Raw genomic sequence first — 20051 nt, forward strand, 5'->3', positions numbered from 1 at the left:
TGCTACAATAGCCAAGTTGAGTAGGAACAACAGAGACTATACACACAAAGCCTGACATATTTATTATCTGTCCCTTTACAGAACAAGCTTACTGACCCTTGAGCTAGACCAATGCTTCTCTAACTTCATTCGAACCACTTGAGAATCTTTTGGAAAAGTTGTTTGTGATCCAGTTGGTCCAGAATGGGGACCAAGACTGGACTTTTCTTGTGAGCTCACAGTGATGCTGATGCCGCTGACCCAGTCAACATTTTGACTAGCAAAGACATAGACCATAAACATGAAGTCATCTCATCTTTTCCCTTTTGATCCTTCAATATCCAATTAATTACCAAATTCTTTGAGTATTTTAGTTTATGTCTTCATTTACCTTCTGGATTACAATTAGAAATTCCTGATTGGTCTCTATTTACATGGCCATCAGTGTATTTCTTCTAAACCATGAATTTGACCATGTCGTTCTCCTGCATAAAAGTTTTGAAGGGCTCTCCATCACTTTTAAGATAAAATGCAAATTCCATACCAGCGAAGGTAAAGCCATTTAAGATCCTAGTCCTCTCTACCCCCAGCCTCAGCTACTAACAAACTCCATAAGAATCCCGATCTCTAGACCTTCTAAAAATATGCTCAGCTCCTGGAACAACCCCATTCACATGCTCATATTTTAACATATATTACTCTTGTAATAAATGTCGGTGAACAAATGAATGAGGGATGAATGAAAAGAGCTTAGAAGACAGAGTTTGATTATTTGAATACCATCTCCTCTCCAGAAGCCAGTATCTGATGTTCAGCCTCATCAACATCTAACCTTGGAAGGTTTTCTGGAAAATAACGCTGCTTTAGGAACAGCTAAATGATACAAATGAAGAGACCTGGCAGATAGGCTATGAGAAGTTTCCTCAGCATCTGAAAAAAAGAGCTCCAAGTGTGGCAGGATGGCATCCTCATAATATAAACTGCTGCAAGCACTTTATTCTTTACTACCAGCAAACTGTTGTTTACACCACGGTGGCAGTCATGGGAGTGCCTGCTTCGATCTCTCCGCTGCCAAGCCTGCAGTGGCAGACAACCTCCAGCTGCTACCCCTTCAGGACCCACCGCAGCCTCCATGCACGGGCCATGGTCCCCTCCATGACTAACCGCCCTAGGGGACCAGGGCCAGGCCCTCCCTGCTCAGTGCAGGACTCCTCAACAGCAGTCTTCATTCTGGGGCTCCTCATGGGCTTGTGAGACCCTCCGAGCTGCACTGCTGTCTGAGGCTCCTCCTTCTCCATGCTTCTCTTTCCCTCCAGCTCTTCACAGACAGCTGGCCTACATCCCAGCCGGAGGTGCTGCTTGACCACTTCTGCTCTTCCTGCCTGTTTCCCCTACCTACATCTCCCCCTATAAAGCTCTTGTAATTCCATCTTCACATCTGCCTCCCAGAAGACCTGGACTGATACATACCCATGCATGGGACATTGATCTGTGATTAGTCTGCAAAATAACTTAACCTAGTGATTCAATAATTCTCCATAAGCCTATAATAATAACTCGATCTCTTACTTTCCATTTTGTATCCTGTAATAACTTATAAAGCCCAGCAAGTTCTACCTTCTCTGCACATTTTAGCCAGTTGATAAAATAAAGGTCAGTGAAACTGGGAGGGGAAACATGATAGAAGAAAGAGGACTTCTCGATTTCTTTTTCTGTCACAGGCAGTAGAACATCTCTGCAATTTCCTCTAGCTCTAAATAGCTATGAATCCTGGAGACTATCTAAAGCACATAATCAAAGTGATCATTTTTGCTGGTGAAATTAGCAAACACTTTAATGAGTAATATTGACTAAATGCATAATAGAGTTGTCCAATTCTTTATGTGGCATGCTGCTAAACATTGATACCTATTATGTGTCTTAGAAACTCATTTTGAATATTTACTCCCACAAGCAAACTGCTTCTCCTGTTTCTAGCTAGGCACTGCCCATTTTAGTATAGCCTGTACATACTGCCAGCTTCCTCTCCCTAAAGCAGGCTGGTTAGGAGATCGTTCTTGTGAACCAGAATGCCTGGATTTGCACTTATATGTTGTCTGACATAATATCTCATTGTTGTGAGGATTAAATGGGTAATGCAGTTAAAACACTTAAAACAGTGCCAGGCACATAGTAAGTGCTTAATAAATGTTACATATTTTTATTATTTCATTTCCTCAGTGAAAAACTGGCAAAAAGTGCTATGGATTCCATGTCTACCCACTGAGGGTTTCTAGACAGTTGACTTTATTTCCAAGCATGCCACAGTTTCATACTCTTCGTACTTCTTACTTAGGAGATGTTGCCTTGACTCTAGGATGCTTCTTTACTCCGGTAAACTCTACCACTTTAACATTACATATATATACATATTTAATTAATTAATATGTACATATATAAATAATATATTAATAAATATATTTTAATATGCAATCACAGCACTGGATCAGTACTCCAAAACTTGGAGATTCTAGGGTCATTGACCTCACTTATTGGTTATACAACCTGAGGGAAAAAAACATATAAACTTTGTGTCCTAGGCCACATAAAAAGGAAATAATAGTATTTGAATAGCTTACAGAACAGGACCAGATAAAATGATTTATAAGAATGCTTAATATAGGGGCGCCTGGGTGGCTCAGTGGTTTAAGCCTCTGTCTTCAACTCAGGTCATGATCTCAGAGTCCTGGGATCGAGCCCCGCATTGGGCTCTCTGCTCAGCAGGGAGCCTGCTTCCCCCTCTCTCTCTGCCTGCCTCTCTGCCTACTTGTGATCTCTCTCTGTCTATCAAATAAATAAATAAATAATCTTAAAAAAAAAAAGAATGCTTAATATATTATCACATAAATACATGAGTTCTAGTATCAGACCCGTAATTTACCAATGGTATGGTTTTGGAAAACTTGTTTAAACATCCCTATTTCTCAGTTTCCTCATTGGTAAGAGGAAGATGATAATCATTGTAAAAAGTAAGACATTTTAACCAAGTTCAAAAAATATTATCTAAATTCCAGGTAAAGATATACTTTGTTCTATTGAAAATTATGTATATGTGTTATGAATGAGAACTTTTCATATAATTTTTAAAAATAAAAACTAGAAAAAATTAAAAAAATAAAAAGTACAATAAATAGTAAATTGTTAAAAGAAATCCAAACATGAGACTTTATATATATATAATATATATAAATATTATATATATATAAATATCAATATATAACAAATAAGACTCTTATGTTCTTAGAATTTTAAGAAGATATCATTTTTATTAAAAAATATAGAAACTTAGGGGTACCTCGTTGGCTCAGTTGGTTAAGTATCTGATTCTTGGTTTTGGCTCAGGGCATGATCTCAGGGTCGTGAGATTAAGCCCCACATCAGGCTCCACACTCACTGGGGAGTCTGTTTGAAGATTCTCTCACTCTGCCCTTACCCCCTTTCTCTCTCTCTCTCTCTCTCAAATAAATCTTAAAAAAAAAAAAATAGAAAGTTGATTTTTGCCTTTTTTTCCCCGGCTAAGACAAAAAATACTTTTTTTTCCTCATTTATATTTAAAGGCTGGAATTATTTTATGCTGAAGCAGCAAGAGTAAATTGATTTTTTTTTTTTTTTTTAAATCAAACTGAGGGAAGACTGGGTGAATCAGTCAGTGAAGTGTCTGCCTTCAGCTCAAGACATGATCCAGGGTCCTGCAACTGGCTCCCTGCTGAGCAGGGAGTCAGCTTCCCCACTCTCTCTGTTCCTGTTCCTGCTCGTGCTCTCTCTTGCACGTTCTTTTTTGCTCTCTCTCTCTCAAGCAAATAAATAAAATCTTTAAAAATAAATAAATAAATAAATAAATAAAGCTGCTCAACTCAAAGATTTTTTTAAATGTAGAGGAGGTGTTAAAAAGTTCATCTTTTCCTTTTCCTCTCTTCAACTGCTCTATCAATCAGTGGAAGTATTGCAAATATAAAACTTATCTGGCAAAACCCCAAGACCCTATAGTTTTCCAATGGGATTATTTCTTAAACCTCAGACACTGAAGCTTCAGAAGTGGTTCATGCAGAAGGCCACTCCAGAAATATCTATAGTAAATCTGGAGTCACATTCATATATTGGAATTTGTTGTTCTCTTTGCATATTTACATATCAGATAAAGTTAAGTGCTGATTAAGAACATGCATGCTGGAACATAATGAAGGTTTATCTAATGGTGATCTGACCCTCCTGTCCCTCAATATGCCTAATTTCTACGACAGGGATATAATGCACATTTGTTTCTTTCTCTTCCTGGGATTTGTGATCTTTCTTGGTAAAGCAAATGTAGATTTTGTTGTTGTTCCCTTAAATATCATTTAAAAATTTGATAAAAAAATTCAATTTGTAATCATTTCAGAACAAGAAACTTTTCTGCAATGACCCTGGCAGGCAGGGAGGAGCATGCAACTCTTGATCTCAGGAGTGAGTTCAAGTCTCTTGTTGGGTGTAGAGATTATTTGAAAATAAAATCTTTAAAAAAAAAGAAAAAGTAAAAAGAAACTTGTTTTGCACTACTTAAACATTAACAAAAATATTTAGAACTACTAATGTCAAATTGCAATTAAACTTTTTTATTGTGTCACATAAAATTTTAAATTTGTTTTTAAAACTTGTTCAGATGTACTCTCATGGCAATTTGTACCATTTTGATGTGAATTGTCTCAGAGAACGATTTCTCCTTGGAACCTAGTCCCAGAGTGAAGACTGTTTGGAGAGGAATCCTGCATTAGTCAGAAAAGGCCTGACACCAGTCCCCTTGCAGTGTTTAGTCCACAAGGGAAGTGTGGCCCGTGCATGGTGGCTGTGGTGGGTCCTGAAGGAGCAGCAGCTGGAGGTTGTCTGCCCACTGCAGGCTTGGTAGCATGGAGATCCGAGCAGGCACTCCCATAACGCCACAGTTGGGTAAACATGTATATCCATCACGGAGGATTAGGAGAGGTCTTGAAGTATAGATGTGTGCTTTTGAGGATGGCAGCTCCCCTTTGAGTTAGAAGAATTGCCACATTTCAGCTGTGAGCTAATAATTTCTAAGAACACTAGGTTATCAGTGCCTTGCAGGAAGTACAGCTTGTTATTATAAGAAGCCTTTCTAATCATATGACCAAAAGTGTGCCATAAAATTACTACCTGATAGAGTAACTATTACACTAACTTGAACAGTTTTGATAATTTATGTTAATCTTCAATGTTTCTATTAGATATGGATTATGGGCATAATAAAAATATTACTGTACCGAAGCCAACATGATTTTAATGTCATGAACAAAATATTTAAGTAGGAAATATGCATGCCAGGAGAAATGGCAAATTGGAAAAATCAGAAGAGATTACTGGGTTTCCTTTCAGGACAGTGCAGGCCATTGTCAGACCCTTCCCAGAGAGTCTCTTTCTAAAGGGTGTTCATCTTTGATTGCCTTTCTAGGCTATTTTACAATTGAATTTAAGTTGCAGACAACTGAGTAATGTATATAATTTCTCCCATTAAAATTAAAATAAAACATTCACTGGAGACATAAATGGTTTATGTGCAGTAGAAAAGATTACTTCAATCATTACATTTGTTGTCCTATAGGATATTAGTCAGTTTGGGGCAAATTAGTAAATTTGTTTAAGTATTCCTGATTGCCTATATAGGTACACACACAAATATGTATTTATATGTATATATGTATCTGATCTTCAAATTTTCCTTTAAACCTATTTAATCTAAAAAAATAAGCCAGTTTAATCTTTTGGAGGATATAATGAACATAAATAAAATATAGATAAATACATAAGAGTCTCCTCATTAATTAATAAACTAAATAAAATCCTTAGCTTGAATGTGTGTTCACTCTGTATTAGTACTGTGGCCATGATATTAACTTTTTAAACATTATATTTCAGCAGAGGGTTTTTCTAATACAAAGCAAATACATTTGAAGAAAAGAGAAATACCACTGGGAAAATGTTTGCCAATTTTAGATGTATTTATGCCAAATTTGGTGTCAGACACATAAGACTATCCAAACTGCTTGTGAATGTGAATGAGGTGATAAATCACGATTTAGAAAATCCTCAATCTCCAAGTGACACAAGATTGAAGGTGTTAAGGATTAAAACAATATTAAAATCCTCATGGATATCAGCAAGTTTGTGTGTGTGTGTGTGTGTGTGTGTGTTTTAAATAATTCACTGAATTATGCAATGAACCCAGGACATCTGGATTAACAAGTACTGAGGGTATGTTTCATATTACATAATTTTCCTCAAAGCAATTTATGGCCAGTAGAGGACCAGTAGCATTTCAGCATTCGAACATGTTTGGTGTGTAAAAGAGAAAAACAACAACACAGATGCATACCCACACAAACACAAATCTGCAGACTCAATACCATACAAATTTTCAAATATTTCAAGCAATTTACTTTCAGTGTATCTCAATATGTAAATATTATCTAAATGTTAACAATTAAAATTTAGAGAAAATGAGAATGAATTATCAGACACCTTTACAGCAGCCCTCTCCCAATACATGACGCTGAAATAATACGTACAGTCTGGGCTAGTTTCAAACTCAAACTTGCGACTGTTGGTCCCGTATCCAGCTGCCGTTCGGGCTCGGATTTGGAATACGTAAGTAGTGTCAGGCTTGAGGCTACTGATGGTAACGTTCGTGCCTCTTGCCCTCAGAATGGTATAACTTGTCTCTTGCTCCTGCTTTGAGGTAAGAAAAATCATGTTAAAATCATATCTTCATAATGCTATCAAATGATAAAAAGGTGAACCACTCAAAACCAGTTCTTTCAGATTTTAACATAGAGCATAAGACACAGAAAAGAAACAACAATCATTTCACTCTCTGAATGCAGTAGAGGCATAAAGAATTTCCTAACTTGGGTAAAATGATTTGTGTCCCGCACATGAAGCAGGGAAAGTTTTCATTCTTACCAGTTCGTGAATATGCCAGGGAAAATATCTTTTCTTCCAGGCTAAGTCTGAATGAAAGCTTTGTTCTAATTTCAAAAATAAACGTACAATGAGGAAAATACTCCTGTGAATTAAATTTAATAGGAATGCCCTACTGATTCTCAGAAAAATATTTTTTATTGATTATGAAATATTAAACTCAGAAAAGGTCCAGGTTTTAGTATATGTGCTGCTGAAGTGAGCACAAGTCTAGGTTTTACATATAGCTCTACATTCATAACTTTCTAGGCATCAGTTATACGTGCACTGTATTTATTCTAAGTCACTGTGGTTTAGTAGAGACAAATATCTCCAGATTAGAGATATTTCCCCAAAGGATCTCCATCAGGGGATCCTTTGTATATTGTATAGAAATTGTATATTAGGGGATTCACAGTGCACATTAACAGGAAAGTTTTTTGTGTGTCGAGACTTATATAGAAAAAATGGATTTACACAGAATTGTGTTTTTCCCCTAAGGCACATTAATATACACGGAGTATTTTATGGGGAACCTGATTTTGAACAATGGTGGAATGTCCCTGCACCTGGGGTGAGGCCTAGAGTGGATATCCTTAACCAAAATGACATAGAATATTACAGAAGTGTACATTACAGATATTTTGTGCTAACTAGTTAAAGATGCTAGCTATGTACTAGATAGCATGTAAGCTGGCATATTAAAAAATGAAGAGGATCAAATATATTTATTTTACAGAAATAATTATTTCATTTGTGAAAAAATTTGTTGAGTCTATACCCAAAACTTGACTCTGTGCATCACCATTAGCGAACTAGTCAAGAAAGCTAGACCTTACAAAGCTTAAATTCTAGGGAAACATTCAAAATATTTCTAAGTATTATATACATTTGGGAATAATTTTTAAATTTATGTATGTCTGATATAAATATTTATATAAGCAGATATTAAAGATAATATTGCATGTACATTTGTATCTAGTTTTAAAATGCTTAGGGAATAATGAATAGATACAGCCATTTTTTTCCTTCCACTTGTTAATATTATTTTAATACAAGGATGTGCATTGTACTTTGTTAGTAAATTTGAAAGTTCAGAATTTTTTTTATGTTCATAATAGATATAAATATAAATTAACTGCATTTTTAAATTAGCCCTGTAGACCTAAAGTTTAGGTGCGTCCTGGCTTTGCTATCTGAACTGAGATGTGTCATTTTTCTTTTTATTTTGTTGCATCGTCTATAAAACATGGATTGTTACATTTGCCCAAACAATCTGGTCACACTTTTAAAAATAGAAGATCATGATCAGATGACTATTTCACAGTGCTGTCTACAGAGGAGGACCAAAAGCTAGCAAATAAGTTATCTATACTAAGACTTTAGCACAATGAAGTTGATTAGGTCTCTCTTCTTTTAATGAAAGGAACGTTCCTTTTCCCGCATCGGACAGTATGGGGGAAAAAATGGCATCACATTTATGAAATACATTAACCTCAATAAAGAGAATAACTACAAAATGCAAATTAATGTTTATACATTATGCTTTTTTGCCAACTGATCATACCACTAATTCTCATGTCTCTAATAATCCATTCTCATGTAGAGCAAGACATGTATTACAGGAAAACACACTAAAGGAGGGGTCATGGCTGCCAGGATTCAAAACCAAGACCTGTTCACTAGCAATGAGGCTGTGAGAAATTCAAATAATGCCACTGACTCCGTTTTCGTATTAGTGAATGAACCCAATTATCAAATTTCATAGGATCATCAGACAACTCAAAATAAAATCATGTACACAAAAGTGTTCTATAAAGTATTATATAAATATAAATACGCAATTTGATTTTAAGTCATTTGCAAATACTTTGTCAGCTGCCCACAAATATGTTTTATTCACATTAGTAGCTATAAAACCATCCAGCTCTGATAAGATCTGAATATCTTACTTTCGAACCTATCTATAATTTATAACCAGGGAGAAATAAGTACCATTTAGAGGTGATGAAATACTATAGCCTACATTCTACTTATAAATAATCATTGTACTAATTTTTATAATTGAATTATGGAACCACAATTTTATGACATGGAGCAAACTTATCCATCCACTCCCACCTTCCAAGTTACCTTGAAAGTATCAAGAAAGCTTTTCATTGCCAGTTCAATAATACGATGGCTTTGTTATTAGTTCAATGTTCCCATCTGTACTGAATGAAATTCACGTGAATGTGAAGGTCAGGAAGTGATGCTGAAGGCAATGAACTAAGGAGTAGCTCGTCAGTAGGCTAAGGAATCACTGTGAAATAATTGGTAGAACAGGGGTCTCAGCAGAGGACATAAATGTCATTTCTAATGCCATAACTCGATGGCTTAAGTTTGGTACTGACGTCTTTGCTGTGACATATTGTTATAGAATGGGGGATATTTGACACAATTATTTCAAAACCCCCCTACTGATAAATCAAAAGTATCACACGACCAGAGTTCCAAAGAGCTTTACCGCTTCTTAGCAACACCATTGGGTTCTTTGCAAGTACACAGCTCATGAAAAGATTACCTCTTTCCCGACACAACCCAACCCTTTCACATCATCTACCCACCTTTTCATAGTATTTGACCTCGTAGTCCAATATGATCCCATTAGGGTGCTCAGGTTCCTGCCAAGATAGAGAGATGCTGTTTCTGGACGTTCGATCCTTCTTAATCGTCATGACAGGCGATGGAGCTGTAGAGAAGCAACAGGAAGGGATGGTGGGAGGACACAAATCAATCCAATTAGGAAAGGTGGTAAAGGAGTGCAGAGGAAGAAAGGAACAAGCAAATGCAGGCCATCATTGCTCTTATCTTTGGCAAGAAAGCACTATCTCCATTTCAAAGGCTCTGGAGTATTAATCTGGCCCCATATCAAGCCCCAGCAGCTGGATTATAGCCCTGGTACATACAGGCGTATGGAAAATGAGCTGAGATTTTCAGATGCTGGTGGACTAGTGGCAAGTGAGCAGATGTTTTCAATCTGCTACTATAATGTAAGCAATGAAATATATTTGATCTATTAAAAAAAGAACCAAACATCAGGGCTACCTATTTGTTATAACGTTGCAAAGTTATTAATGCCAGATTCTGCAGCTCATTGATAACATTTTCATATGCAACTCTGTAAGAGGACTGGAATCTATTATGCAAAAGGAGTCCCATGGTATCTATAGGTAATAATAATATTTAGTGTATTGTAAATGGACAGGGTTTAGAACATATTATAGTAGGCCTTGACTTTTCACAAAAATCTCTCATGAATAAAAATATTTATCAGGAAATAATAATCATCTGCTTTTGTATTTTTATTTCTTAAAATGAAAATATTAAGAAGTACAAAGGAACTGACTGCTCTTTGTGTCACAAATCTCTGGATAGATACTGAGGTATCTTACTGGGTGTTGTTGACTCTATATTGATTATGTTTTGCTATGCATTATCAAAAAGTACAGAATAAGAATAAAAAACATCTGTTTGGATCAGATATCATACAATCACCCTCATTTCTAATGGAAGATTAAATATATTTTAAGTGATCTCCCACTTTAAATCCTTCCATTAAAAAGAAAAAGGCATACTATCCCTCAGTACACTTCTGGTTTCAAAACTCAATGTTGGTACACTGGCCAGCTGAAATATCTCACTGTGGGGTTCAGCAGCATCCCGTCCTGAGGGAATGTAACAAAATAAACTGCGAACATGAAACAACCCCAAATCAAGAATCCTCAAGTGTATTAACTATTGATCATTTTCATTGCTAAACAACCTATTTTTTTATAAAGATTTTTCTCAGGTCGAGTACCATTAGAATCCTGTGTATTTGTATTCCCTTTAATAGCTAGCATTAGAAGTTTTGTATTTGTGGATTTGATGTTTCTGTGATTGTCACATGCTGACTTCTGTGTCTAACTTCTCAAACCATTCCTGTACATAAATGCCTTTCATTTTTATTCCTCACTTAAAAATAGAGTTTTCATGAAGCCTGCCTCATGACACTTTATTAGAAAGGGTAAGTCTAAATGAAGAATCTATTGCAGTAAGTTTCCCATCCTCCTATTTCTATTATTTGTAAGATCTTATGAACTCTTTTGTAACTAAAGCATCATTAATTTAATGGCCTGGAAATGATTATTTAATCTTTTGCCAAGGAAAAATGTAGGTGTTGCTTTTTTGATGGAAAAGTAAATACATTTTCTTATTCATATTTTGCTCCCATTAGCAATTACTGTCAAGTAACTTATCATAATTTACCTTTCATACTTAATTTTCATCTATTCATTGTAATAATTTTATTTCCTGGATTGGCCTCATCATAATCTTACCTTCCACCCCCCTGACCAGTAGTGGTTTGATGCTCTGAAATTGAATTTAAGCAAAGGATAATTTATTTTGGTTATATTTAGTTAAAAGTTTATAAATGTATTCAATGTTTCTAGATATATCACTCAGGTGTAAGTAAATAAAAATGTTAATTTTTTGAGAATTCTTTTAACCTAACCCTGTTACTTAAAAAAAAAAAAATAGCAATTCATTATCTAATTGTTAGTAGAAAAATTATAGTCTTAACATCCAGGGAAATAAGTTTTGCTTTTTGTACAAAAACAGAGAAATTCCACTAATTTTCCTGCTGATTAAATCCACTAAAAGAGTAATTTTAATATATACTTAATGGGGCATTTCAAAGATGGTTGATGTTGGAACAATTTCCTAATAAACCCATGGAGATCCTACATTTATTCCATATCACCAGGAAACTGGTATATTTTCCCTAAAGTTAAAATACACTTTCAAAGAAATTTTGAAACTTATCATGCATGACATCTCTCCTTAAACACACACACACACACACACACACAACAAGAGAGAAACACATTCATTTCAAAAAATGTGAAGAAGATTGTATTAGCTTTTTAATGAAAGCTTTGCAGGCTGTTTGGGGTCTGCCCAAATTTTACTGCTTCTGCACTAAGCGAGGCTTTATAACTGTTGAAATTCTTCAAAGGTCTCTGAGCAAGCTGCAGGGCCCTGTTTGACTGTAATAAATAGTCTTTTGTAATTCCACACTTACTTAAGTAGAGGCAATTGCTCCAAGCTTGTGCCATCTCTAAGTTAAATGAACCTTTTCTGATTGCTGCTTTTAGGCCCCTGTTAAGTCATTTGTTCTGCTCTTTTAATACACGCCTCTTGTGTTGGCTGCATGTCAGCAGTTTCAACCCAGTGCACCAGCTGGAATCCCGTTACATTTAGGTAATGCTCATCAATATTTTAATATTAATAAATAATTAACAGAATTTGTTTTTCTCTCTCCTAATAAAGAATTTTAAGACATGATAAAACGTACTTCAGGAAGAGTTGAATTATATGGGCACGCCTCTGTATCAATGCTTTTTAAAGTATTTTCTAGAACACTCTTAACTCACACCTTGAAGTATAATTCATCCATACTGCCTCATGCACTCATAGAATCTGTAATATTAATGAGAAACCATAATATGGATTACATTTCTTTAGGTTAGTTTCCAGGTATTAAAGAGTGATTTGTTCAAAGTACTAATTTCTAATATCCACAGAAATTTCTTTCAGTTTATTATTATGTTGTGTAAGAGAACATGGTTTTACAGTGTATATCATAAAATAGATTTGATTTATTTTGTCTTCATTTCTTTTTTTTTTTTTTTTTTAAATTTTGTTATTTGGAAGAACGGTGGGTCATAGTTCCATAGAATGAAAAAAAAAAATCATCCCAAGACTAGAGAAGTGCTCAGTGCTAATGTAAGAAGTACACAGGAGGAGAACAAGTCTTCCCCAGCAAACTGCAGGTATATAAGGAGAAACAACAATTACTTGTGAACACTCCGATATTTCCAGATTGGGCATTTTAATCTGGTGCCTCTTTTATATACCTTAAATGATATATACCTGAAATGATTCTCTTACCAAGATGAAGAAATTGATCATAAAGTAGGCTATGGGGAAACTGGTCAAAGCCTCTATATAGTTTAGTAAATGCAGACTTCTGCAAAGGGGAGATATATATATTATATATATATATATATATATATATATATATATATATATATATAAAATAAGAAAAATTAAAACAGTAAGAAGGAACATGGTAACATGAAAAATTAAAATAATAGGAAGGAAATAATTTTTAGTAAGTTAATAGCCCTCTTTAAAATAATACCTTGGTGTGTAAAATACATTTTGTGGTATTGGTGTTTGAGAGGAAGCAAATATTTGACCCTTAGCTTTTGCTATTCTGGGTACAGTTAGTTATACACACGTCCTTTGGAGAATAAAGAACGGAGACATGATATACTTAGTAAAATAAAATGTATTATATTTTAACTGAAATATTTCTTTAAAGAATACACATACAAGAAAAATGTTGGGGGGGAAAGAGAGGTTCATGAATCACACAGTTATCTGTCCTCTATGAAGCTTTCCTATACTGACACTATACCACTGAGAAGTTCTGAACACTCCAGGTACTAAAAAAAAAGTCTTGTGTTGCCACAGTGGACTTGCTCATGGCTCTTTCAATTAATTCTTCTTTAAAATTTTTCTTTGTCATGACATAGAGCTATAAAGATTTTCAGATATTTTCACCTTATATTGTCTACTAGTATGTGTTTTGTAAAAGCTGGTATCAAAATACTTTTCAATTGTTATTCTAGGGAGACATCACTTTCTGGGAACGAAGGATTGAATGCTCACTGGGTGCTTACTTCCCTAACACCAGACCACTGCATCTGGCAGCCTCTTGAATCACAAACATGCAGTGGCTAGTCCAGAGGACAGAGAAACAACAGAGTATAACCCTTAATAGTTAATAACCGAACCCTAGTTATTTATTTATAGAGGAAAGGTAAGATTTCCTCTCATTGTCAGGGTAACCTGAGCCATTGACTACATCTAATGAAATAATAATTAAAAAAAAATTACAATGTAGAAGCAAAAAATGTTGGGCTAAAGAGATTTCCTTGTAAAGAGATTGAGTTAGAAATGGGGCTTGTATGGTTTACAATTTGTATTTGAGTTACACTTGATACACTTACATGCCAAACCTACTGACAGACATGGAAGAGATTCATTATTTTAACTACGGTGTTTTTAAGCTAAATTTACCATTATTCTGAAGCTAAAATATGACCCATCCTTAGAATCAGGAAGTCAAAACTTCAAAATTCAACTCCTAAAGGATCTGGTTTGGTTTGTTTTTATTGGGACTTTCCTCTTTCTGGGTTTGGGAATTTCTAATGAACCTCTGAGGTATCTGTGGTTTAGAGATTGGACAAGTTAAAGCAATAACAAAAAGGATTCAGTATTTCTTTTCTAAGTAAGCCAAAGCTTTTAAAAATTATCTCCATGGGAAAATGTCATGCAGTAAATGGTTGAAAGATTTTTACTTTGAATCAGACATGCCTTTAAAAGCATTACTCTTTTATATTTTTTGTACCATTCATTACAATGACCACTTAAGAACATTTCCTTCTTGGGTTTTGGGTTTTTTGTTTTTGTTTTTTTTTGTTTTTTTTTTTTTTTTTTTTTTTTTTTGGAAGTGAACCCTTCTATTAAATCCAGAAACACTCTTGGGTTTGAATTAGCATAATCATTCATAGCTTCATGTTCTCCATCTCACCACCCTTACCCTGATTTCCTCAACCTGTTGTTCTCTGGAATTTCCTGTTTGGATCTCAGCACTCACTATCTCTACAGCCTAACCAGTTTCAATTTCAGTGTTACACTCCTTGATATATTCTCCCTCACCAAGAACCCTGCATGCCAAAAGCTTCAACATCTGACAGCTGATGAATATTCTTTTTTCAACTCTAGTTTTCCAGCCCTGCTTCAATTCAAACTCTTGCCATTTTTCACCTGGATTCTATACTTTTCATCTCAATTGTTTCAGAAATTCAATTTTCTACACATTTTGATGACTTCTTATTTTATAAAGTAAATGAAACATTAATATTCCCCTCCTTCAAAATTTTATAATTTCAAACAGTTTTTTTCCCTAAACCTATTAGCTAAATAATAAGAGTCCAAAAAAAAGGTTAAGGAATCTACATTTTTAAGAAGTTTGTATCGGAAAACTCTTTAGATCATATATTTGGGAAATTCTGGACTACAGTTAAATACATATATTGAAATTCATGACATAATTATTAAGATTCCTCATAAGACTACCACACACATACCAGTTTTAGTATTTAGTGCTCTCCTTTCAAATTAAAATTCTAAAGCTAATTTCTTTGGTCATCTGCCCACAATGTGCTGCTACACTTGCTATCTGGAACATTCGATCTCTTCCTTTTTTCATCTGAAAAATCTCTTGTATTATTATCCTTAGAAATCAATTGCTAATATAATTCTCCCAAAAAGCCCTTCCTGAATCCCTTAGGCAATAGTTAATCAGCTTCTTCCTCTGTTCTGATATACAGAATAGTTGTTCATTCTCTTAATATTTAGCCCACCACATTGTGTTGTAATTACATAATTTACTTACCAGGTGTCTTCCTACTATATTATAAGCCCCTCAGAGTCTTCGGTGCCTAATGTCATGACAATCTTGCATAAAACTAGCTATGCACTTTGGATAGCTTTACAGTAAAATATACAATATATTTTGTGGTTATTTCCTTTGAAAGATAAGTTCGATTTAGCTCTTGATGTTAAATAAATAAAATTCTAACCAAAATGAAACCTATAATGTGTTTAGCAGAGATACCATTATCTATAATATTATGTCATTAATTTTCTATAGTAAAGAGAAAAATAATTTTCTCAACTGAACTAATAGTGATGGAAGAAAAACATTTTCAGGCATACACATTAAAGATAAATTTTGAGCAATACTGATAGAAGAAGGGTTCATTTCATAGGTGTTTATTGCATGGATTCTTCAAGAAAAGATTCCATTTTTCTTTCTTTTTTTTTTTTTAAAGATTTTATTTATTTATTTGACAGAGATTTATTTCACAAGCAGGCAGAGAGGCAGGCAGAGAGAGAGGAGGAAGCAGGCTCCCTGCTGAGCAGAGAGCCTGATGCAGGGCTCGATCCCAGCACCCTGAGATCATGACCTGAGCCGAAGGCAGCGGCTTAACCCACTGAGCCACCCAGGTGCCCCTTTTTTTTTTTTTTTTTCCAGTTGCCTTCCACATTCCTTATTCTTTAAACCAAGTTCTCCCCTCCCTTTTTTTTTTTTTTTAAGATTTTTATTTATTTATTTGACAGAACACAAGTAGGCAGAGAGGCAGGCAGAGAGAGAGAGGAGGAAGCAGGCTCCCCGCTGAGCAGAGAGCCCGATGTGGGACTCTATCCTAGGACCCTGAGATCATGACCTGAGCCAAAGGCAGAGGCTTTAACCTACTGAGCCACCCAGGTGCCCAAACCAAGTTTTCCTTCTAATGTCATTCAATATCCACATAGAATCAGAACAATCCTCAAATATGTTGTTTTTAAAAAAACAAAACCAAACCAAACAAAAAACCCTAGTTTGTCCCCTCTTATGTTTCTCTTTTATTCTCCTATTATTACCACAGCCACAACACTTCTGACACCTCCGGTCACCAAATGTGTGGGTTTTCCCGACACCAACTAATTCTATGACACCAGCTGGGTTTCCTACAGTTTAAATTCTGACACTATCTACTGGAAATAGCATCAGATCCCACAGGTTAAGGGCTCAGTCCTACGAGACTGCACCCCACTTAGATACCAACTACCAAATTGTAGGCCCCCAGGTTACTCACAACTTCTGACCTGGCTACAAATTGCAGGTTCCCATGACTCCCTTCTTCAGTTTGACTTATATGCTAGAATAGCTCACAACACTCAGGCAAATACTTATATTTATCAATCTATTAAAGAGCATGATAAAGGAGATACAGATGAATAGCCAGATGAAGAGATACACAGAGCAAGATCTGGGAGGGTCCTAAGAACAGGAACTTCTCTCTCTACTGGAGTTAAGGTATCACTGCCCTAGGACAAGGATGTGCTCACAGACCTGGAAGCTCTCCAAATGCCATACTGTTGGGATGTTTATGGAGGCTTCATCACATAGGTGTATTTCCACCCTTCTCCCTTCTCAAGAGAATTGGGTAGCAGGGCTGGAAATTCCAAGCTTCTAATCATGGCTTGGTCTTTACATTGACCAGTCCTCATCCAGGTGCTATTCAAAAACTCACCCAGAGTCACCTCATTAGAATATAAGACACTCCTTGTACCCAGGAACTGATAAGAGTTTCAGGAGTCCTATATCAGGAACCGGTGTCAAAGACAAAATACTGGAACAGAAGTATGCTACTAGTGTTCTATTATTTAGAAAACTACAGGAGTTTGTAGAGCTCTGTGCCAGGAGCAGGGAACAAAAACCAATATATAATTTCTGTTATCTCACATAGGTGATATGGCTTTGAAAAATCTATGGAGGGCAAACCACAGGTTTCTAAATACAATGTTCCGAAGTGAAAGAGGTTAATATTGATAAAGACCTATTTTAAAAACTCTTGTTGTTCACTTGGAGTTGATTAATCTCTGAAATAAGGAATCACATAGGTAGGAGGGGTACCTAGGTGGCTCAGTTAGTTAAGCATCCAACTCTTGATTTCAACTCAGGTCAAGATCTCAAGGTCCTGAGATTGAGCCCCTCATGGGGCTCCACACTCAGCATGAAGTCTGTTTATCCTGCTGTCCTTCTCCCTGCTCAAGCTGGTGCACTCTCTCTCTTTCAAATAAATAGAAAATCCTCAAAAAAATAAAATTAAGGAATCAGTTATGTAGGAAATATTAGGAATTAGAGCAAATAAAGATTTTTTTCAACTATTTGTCTTTGAAAAATGTAGTATACTAGAAAATTTATCAAAAGTATTGAAATCTTGGGAAAACTCAGTTAACATCTTATCCAGCTTTTGAGTACAGACAAGGTTATTTTAGTATAGAAGTTTCCAAAGATTAAGGGCGATAATTGTTGAATGTAGTTAATGAAAACATGGTGGTGAGAAAGGATTAGGATGCAAAAATCAAGCCCAGATGAAAGAACAAATCTTAGGTTATAACCAAGCTAACCACACTGTGAGTTTTTGTTTGCTTGTTTGTGTGTTTGTTTTAAAGCACTGTTGAAGTAATAAGGTCTCTTCTGACTTAGAGTCACTCAGGGGTAGAGCTGCTACATTCCAGCACAAGACAGACAGAACTGAATCTGGACCTTGGGAGGACTTTCTGTGGAGCTCGTGACAAAGGGCTTGCTGCTTTCTCATTAACTGCAGGAGTGGAGAGGTATGACTTAAATACATGTTAGTGCGGAAGGGGGCTGACACGTACCCTGCTTCCATTTTACAGAAGATGGTTAGAAATCTAGTAAAAAAATGAGCCCATTAGGCTGTTTGATCCTTGTACTCAATGGAGACAGAAAGGGGAGAAAATTTTACATTGTATTATTTACATTTTATTATGTTATATTTGGAAACAAGGCAAAATATATACAGGTCTTAAGTAAATTAAACTTTTATTGGCAAATTATAACTGTAGATAGATGGAAAGAGGCCACTGATAGACATACTCTATATTTTGAGTGGAGTGGATATCTTTGTCAAATGTCATTGAATTTTACACTTACAATTAATACAATTTACTATATATAAATGTTATTTCCATTTAAAAGGAAGTAAAATATATATATGTATATATATATATATATATATATATATATATATATATATATATATTTCTTTTTTTAACTATCTTTCTTTATTTTCTGTATTCTTGATCCTCTGGCATCTGAAGCCTTGCTGACTGGGTGGGGATAGACTGCCTCTCCCAAGGTTAGCCAATTCCTACAAATAGCAAAGACTGACCCAGGAGAGTGCTTTTCATATGAAATTAATCGATCCAGAGCCTTCTCTATCTGAATTTATACTCTAGGAGACAACATTTCCCTGCTTTAATCATCCCAAGGCTCGGTATCAGACAGCTGACAGGTCCCTACACCTCAGAGTCCACTGAAGTTTTTCTAACTGACTAATCCTAGGTCTACCTATCTTATCTCACCTTGCCTTTCTGACAGGAGTCATCATAAAGGCTCTCGCCCATGCTTTCTACTCATTCTTTCTGCCTCCTAACTGACCCTGATACTCCTCTATGTGGCCCCTATGGTGTGGCAGTTCCCCCCCCTTCCTCTTGGGAACTGTGAGTAACAAACTATCTTTTTCATAACAATCATCTCTTGACCAATTTTTGGTCTCACTATACCTGAATAATAATAAAAACTACATTTTAAAACAACTAAAGAGTGTAACATTGTCTACAAGTTATTGCAAGCAATAGACGTCCTCTCAACAGGACTATGAGGTATCTAAGAAAATACTTGGCATGCACACAATCTTGTTAATAACTTTTTGTCTTAGTCCCATCAAATCCAGAGCCTTCCATGATGTCCTGTCTTTGATGTCTAACCAACAGTAAAGGTTAAAACCAGCCTATCGCAGCTTTAATAATAGCTTTAACCTCTTATGCTACTTAAGGAATAGGTGTTTCTGTACTTATAAAGTTGCTGTCTGTTGGGTTCCTGTGTCTCTGTTCATCAGCAGTATGATTTTAGCCAGATTACATCAGCAGTTAGACAATATACACTAAATCATGAGCTAACACTTTTGTCTGTACCTACCCCTACTTGGCAATGCTGAGAGTCAAGGTGAAACATTTTGTTCTGTCTTTACCCCATCCTTTCTGGTAAAGAAAAGAAAATGAAGAGAATGATACCACAGTTGCATCTGTCCAGGATTCTGGATTAATTATGTACTATTAATTGGGGTTTGTGTCAGAAGTAATAAATAACTAACTTTAATTGAGGAACCAAAATTTGAAACACACATACATCCATACATGCTCACACACACACACACACACACACACACACACAAACACACACGCACATACACACGCAGTCATGCATTCATGTATTTGTATGACTTCGAGTGTGATCCTGTAATAACTTCACTTTCACTTATATATGTTCTTGGATGAATGATTTATTC

The 20051-nt window shown here is 35.5% G+C and overlaps 1 protein-coding gene across 2 annotated transcripts in view; it reads right to left on the minus strand.

The window, feature by feature from the left end:
• Positions 1 to 20051, minus strand: part of EPHA3 (EPH receptor A3) — a 365925-nt gene that overhangs the window by 70270 nt on the left and 275604 nt on the right. Inside the window, exons 6-7 of one of the 2 annotated variants that reach the window (XM_059164417.1) lie at positions 9573 to 9697; positions 6576 to 6735 (exon numbers count right to left, since the gene is read on the minus strand). In XM_059164417.1, coding sequence (XP_059020400.1) covers positions 6576 to 6735; positions 9573 to 9697 — 285 coding nt within the window. Of the gene's footprint in view, positions 1 to 6575; positions 6739 to 9572; positions 9698 to 20051 lie in introns of both variants that reach the window. The other variant, XM_059164416.1, reaches the window with a different exon arrangement.

The sequence above is a fragment of the Mustela lutreola genome, chromosome 2, assembly GCF_030435805.1.
Source record: "Mustela lutreola isolate mMusLut2 chromosome 2, mMusLut2.pri, whole genome shotgun sequence".
Taxonomy (NCBI): Eukaryota; Metazoa; Chordata; class Mammalia; order Carnivora; family Mustelidae; genus Mustela; species Mustela lutreola.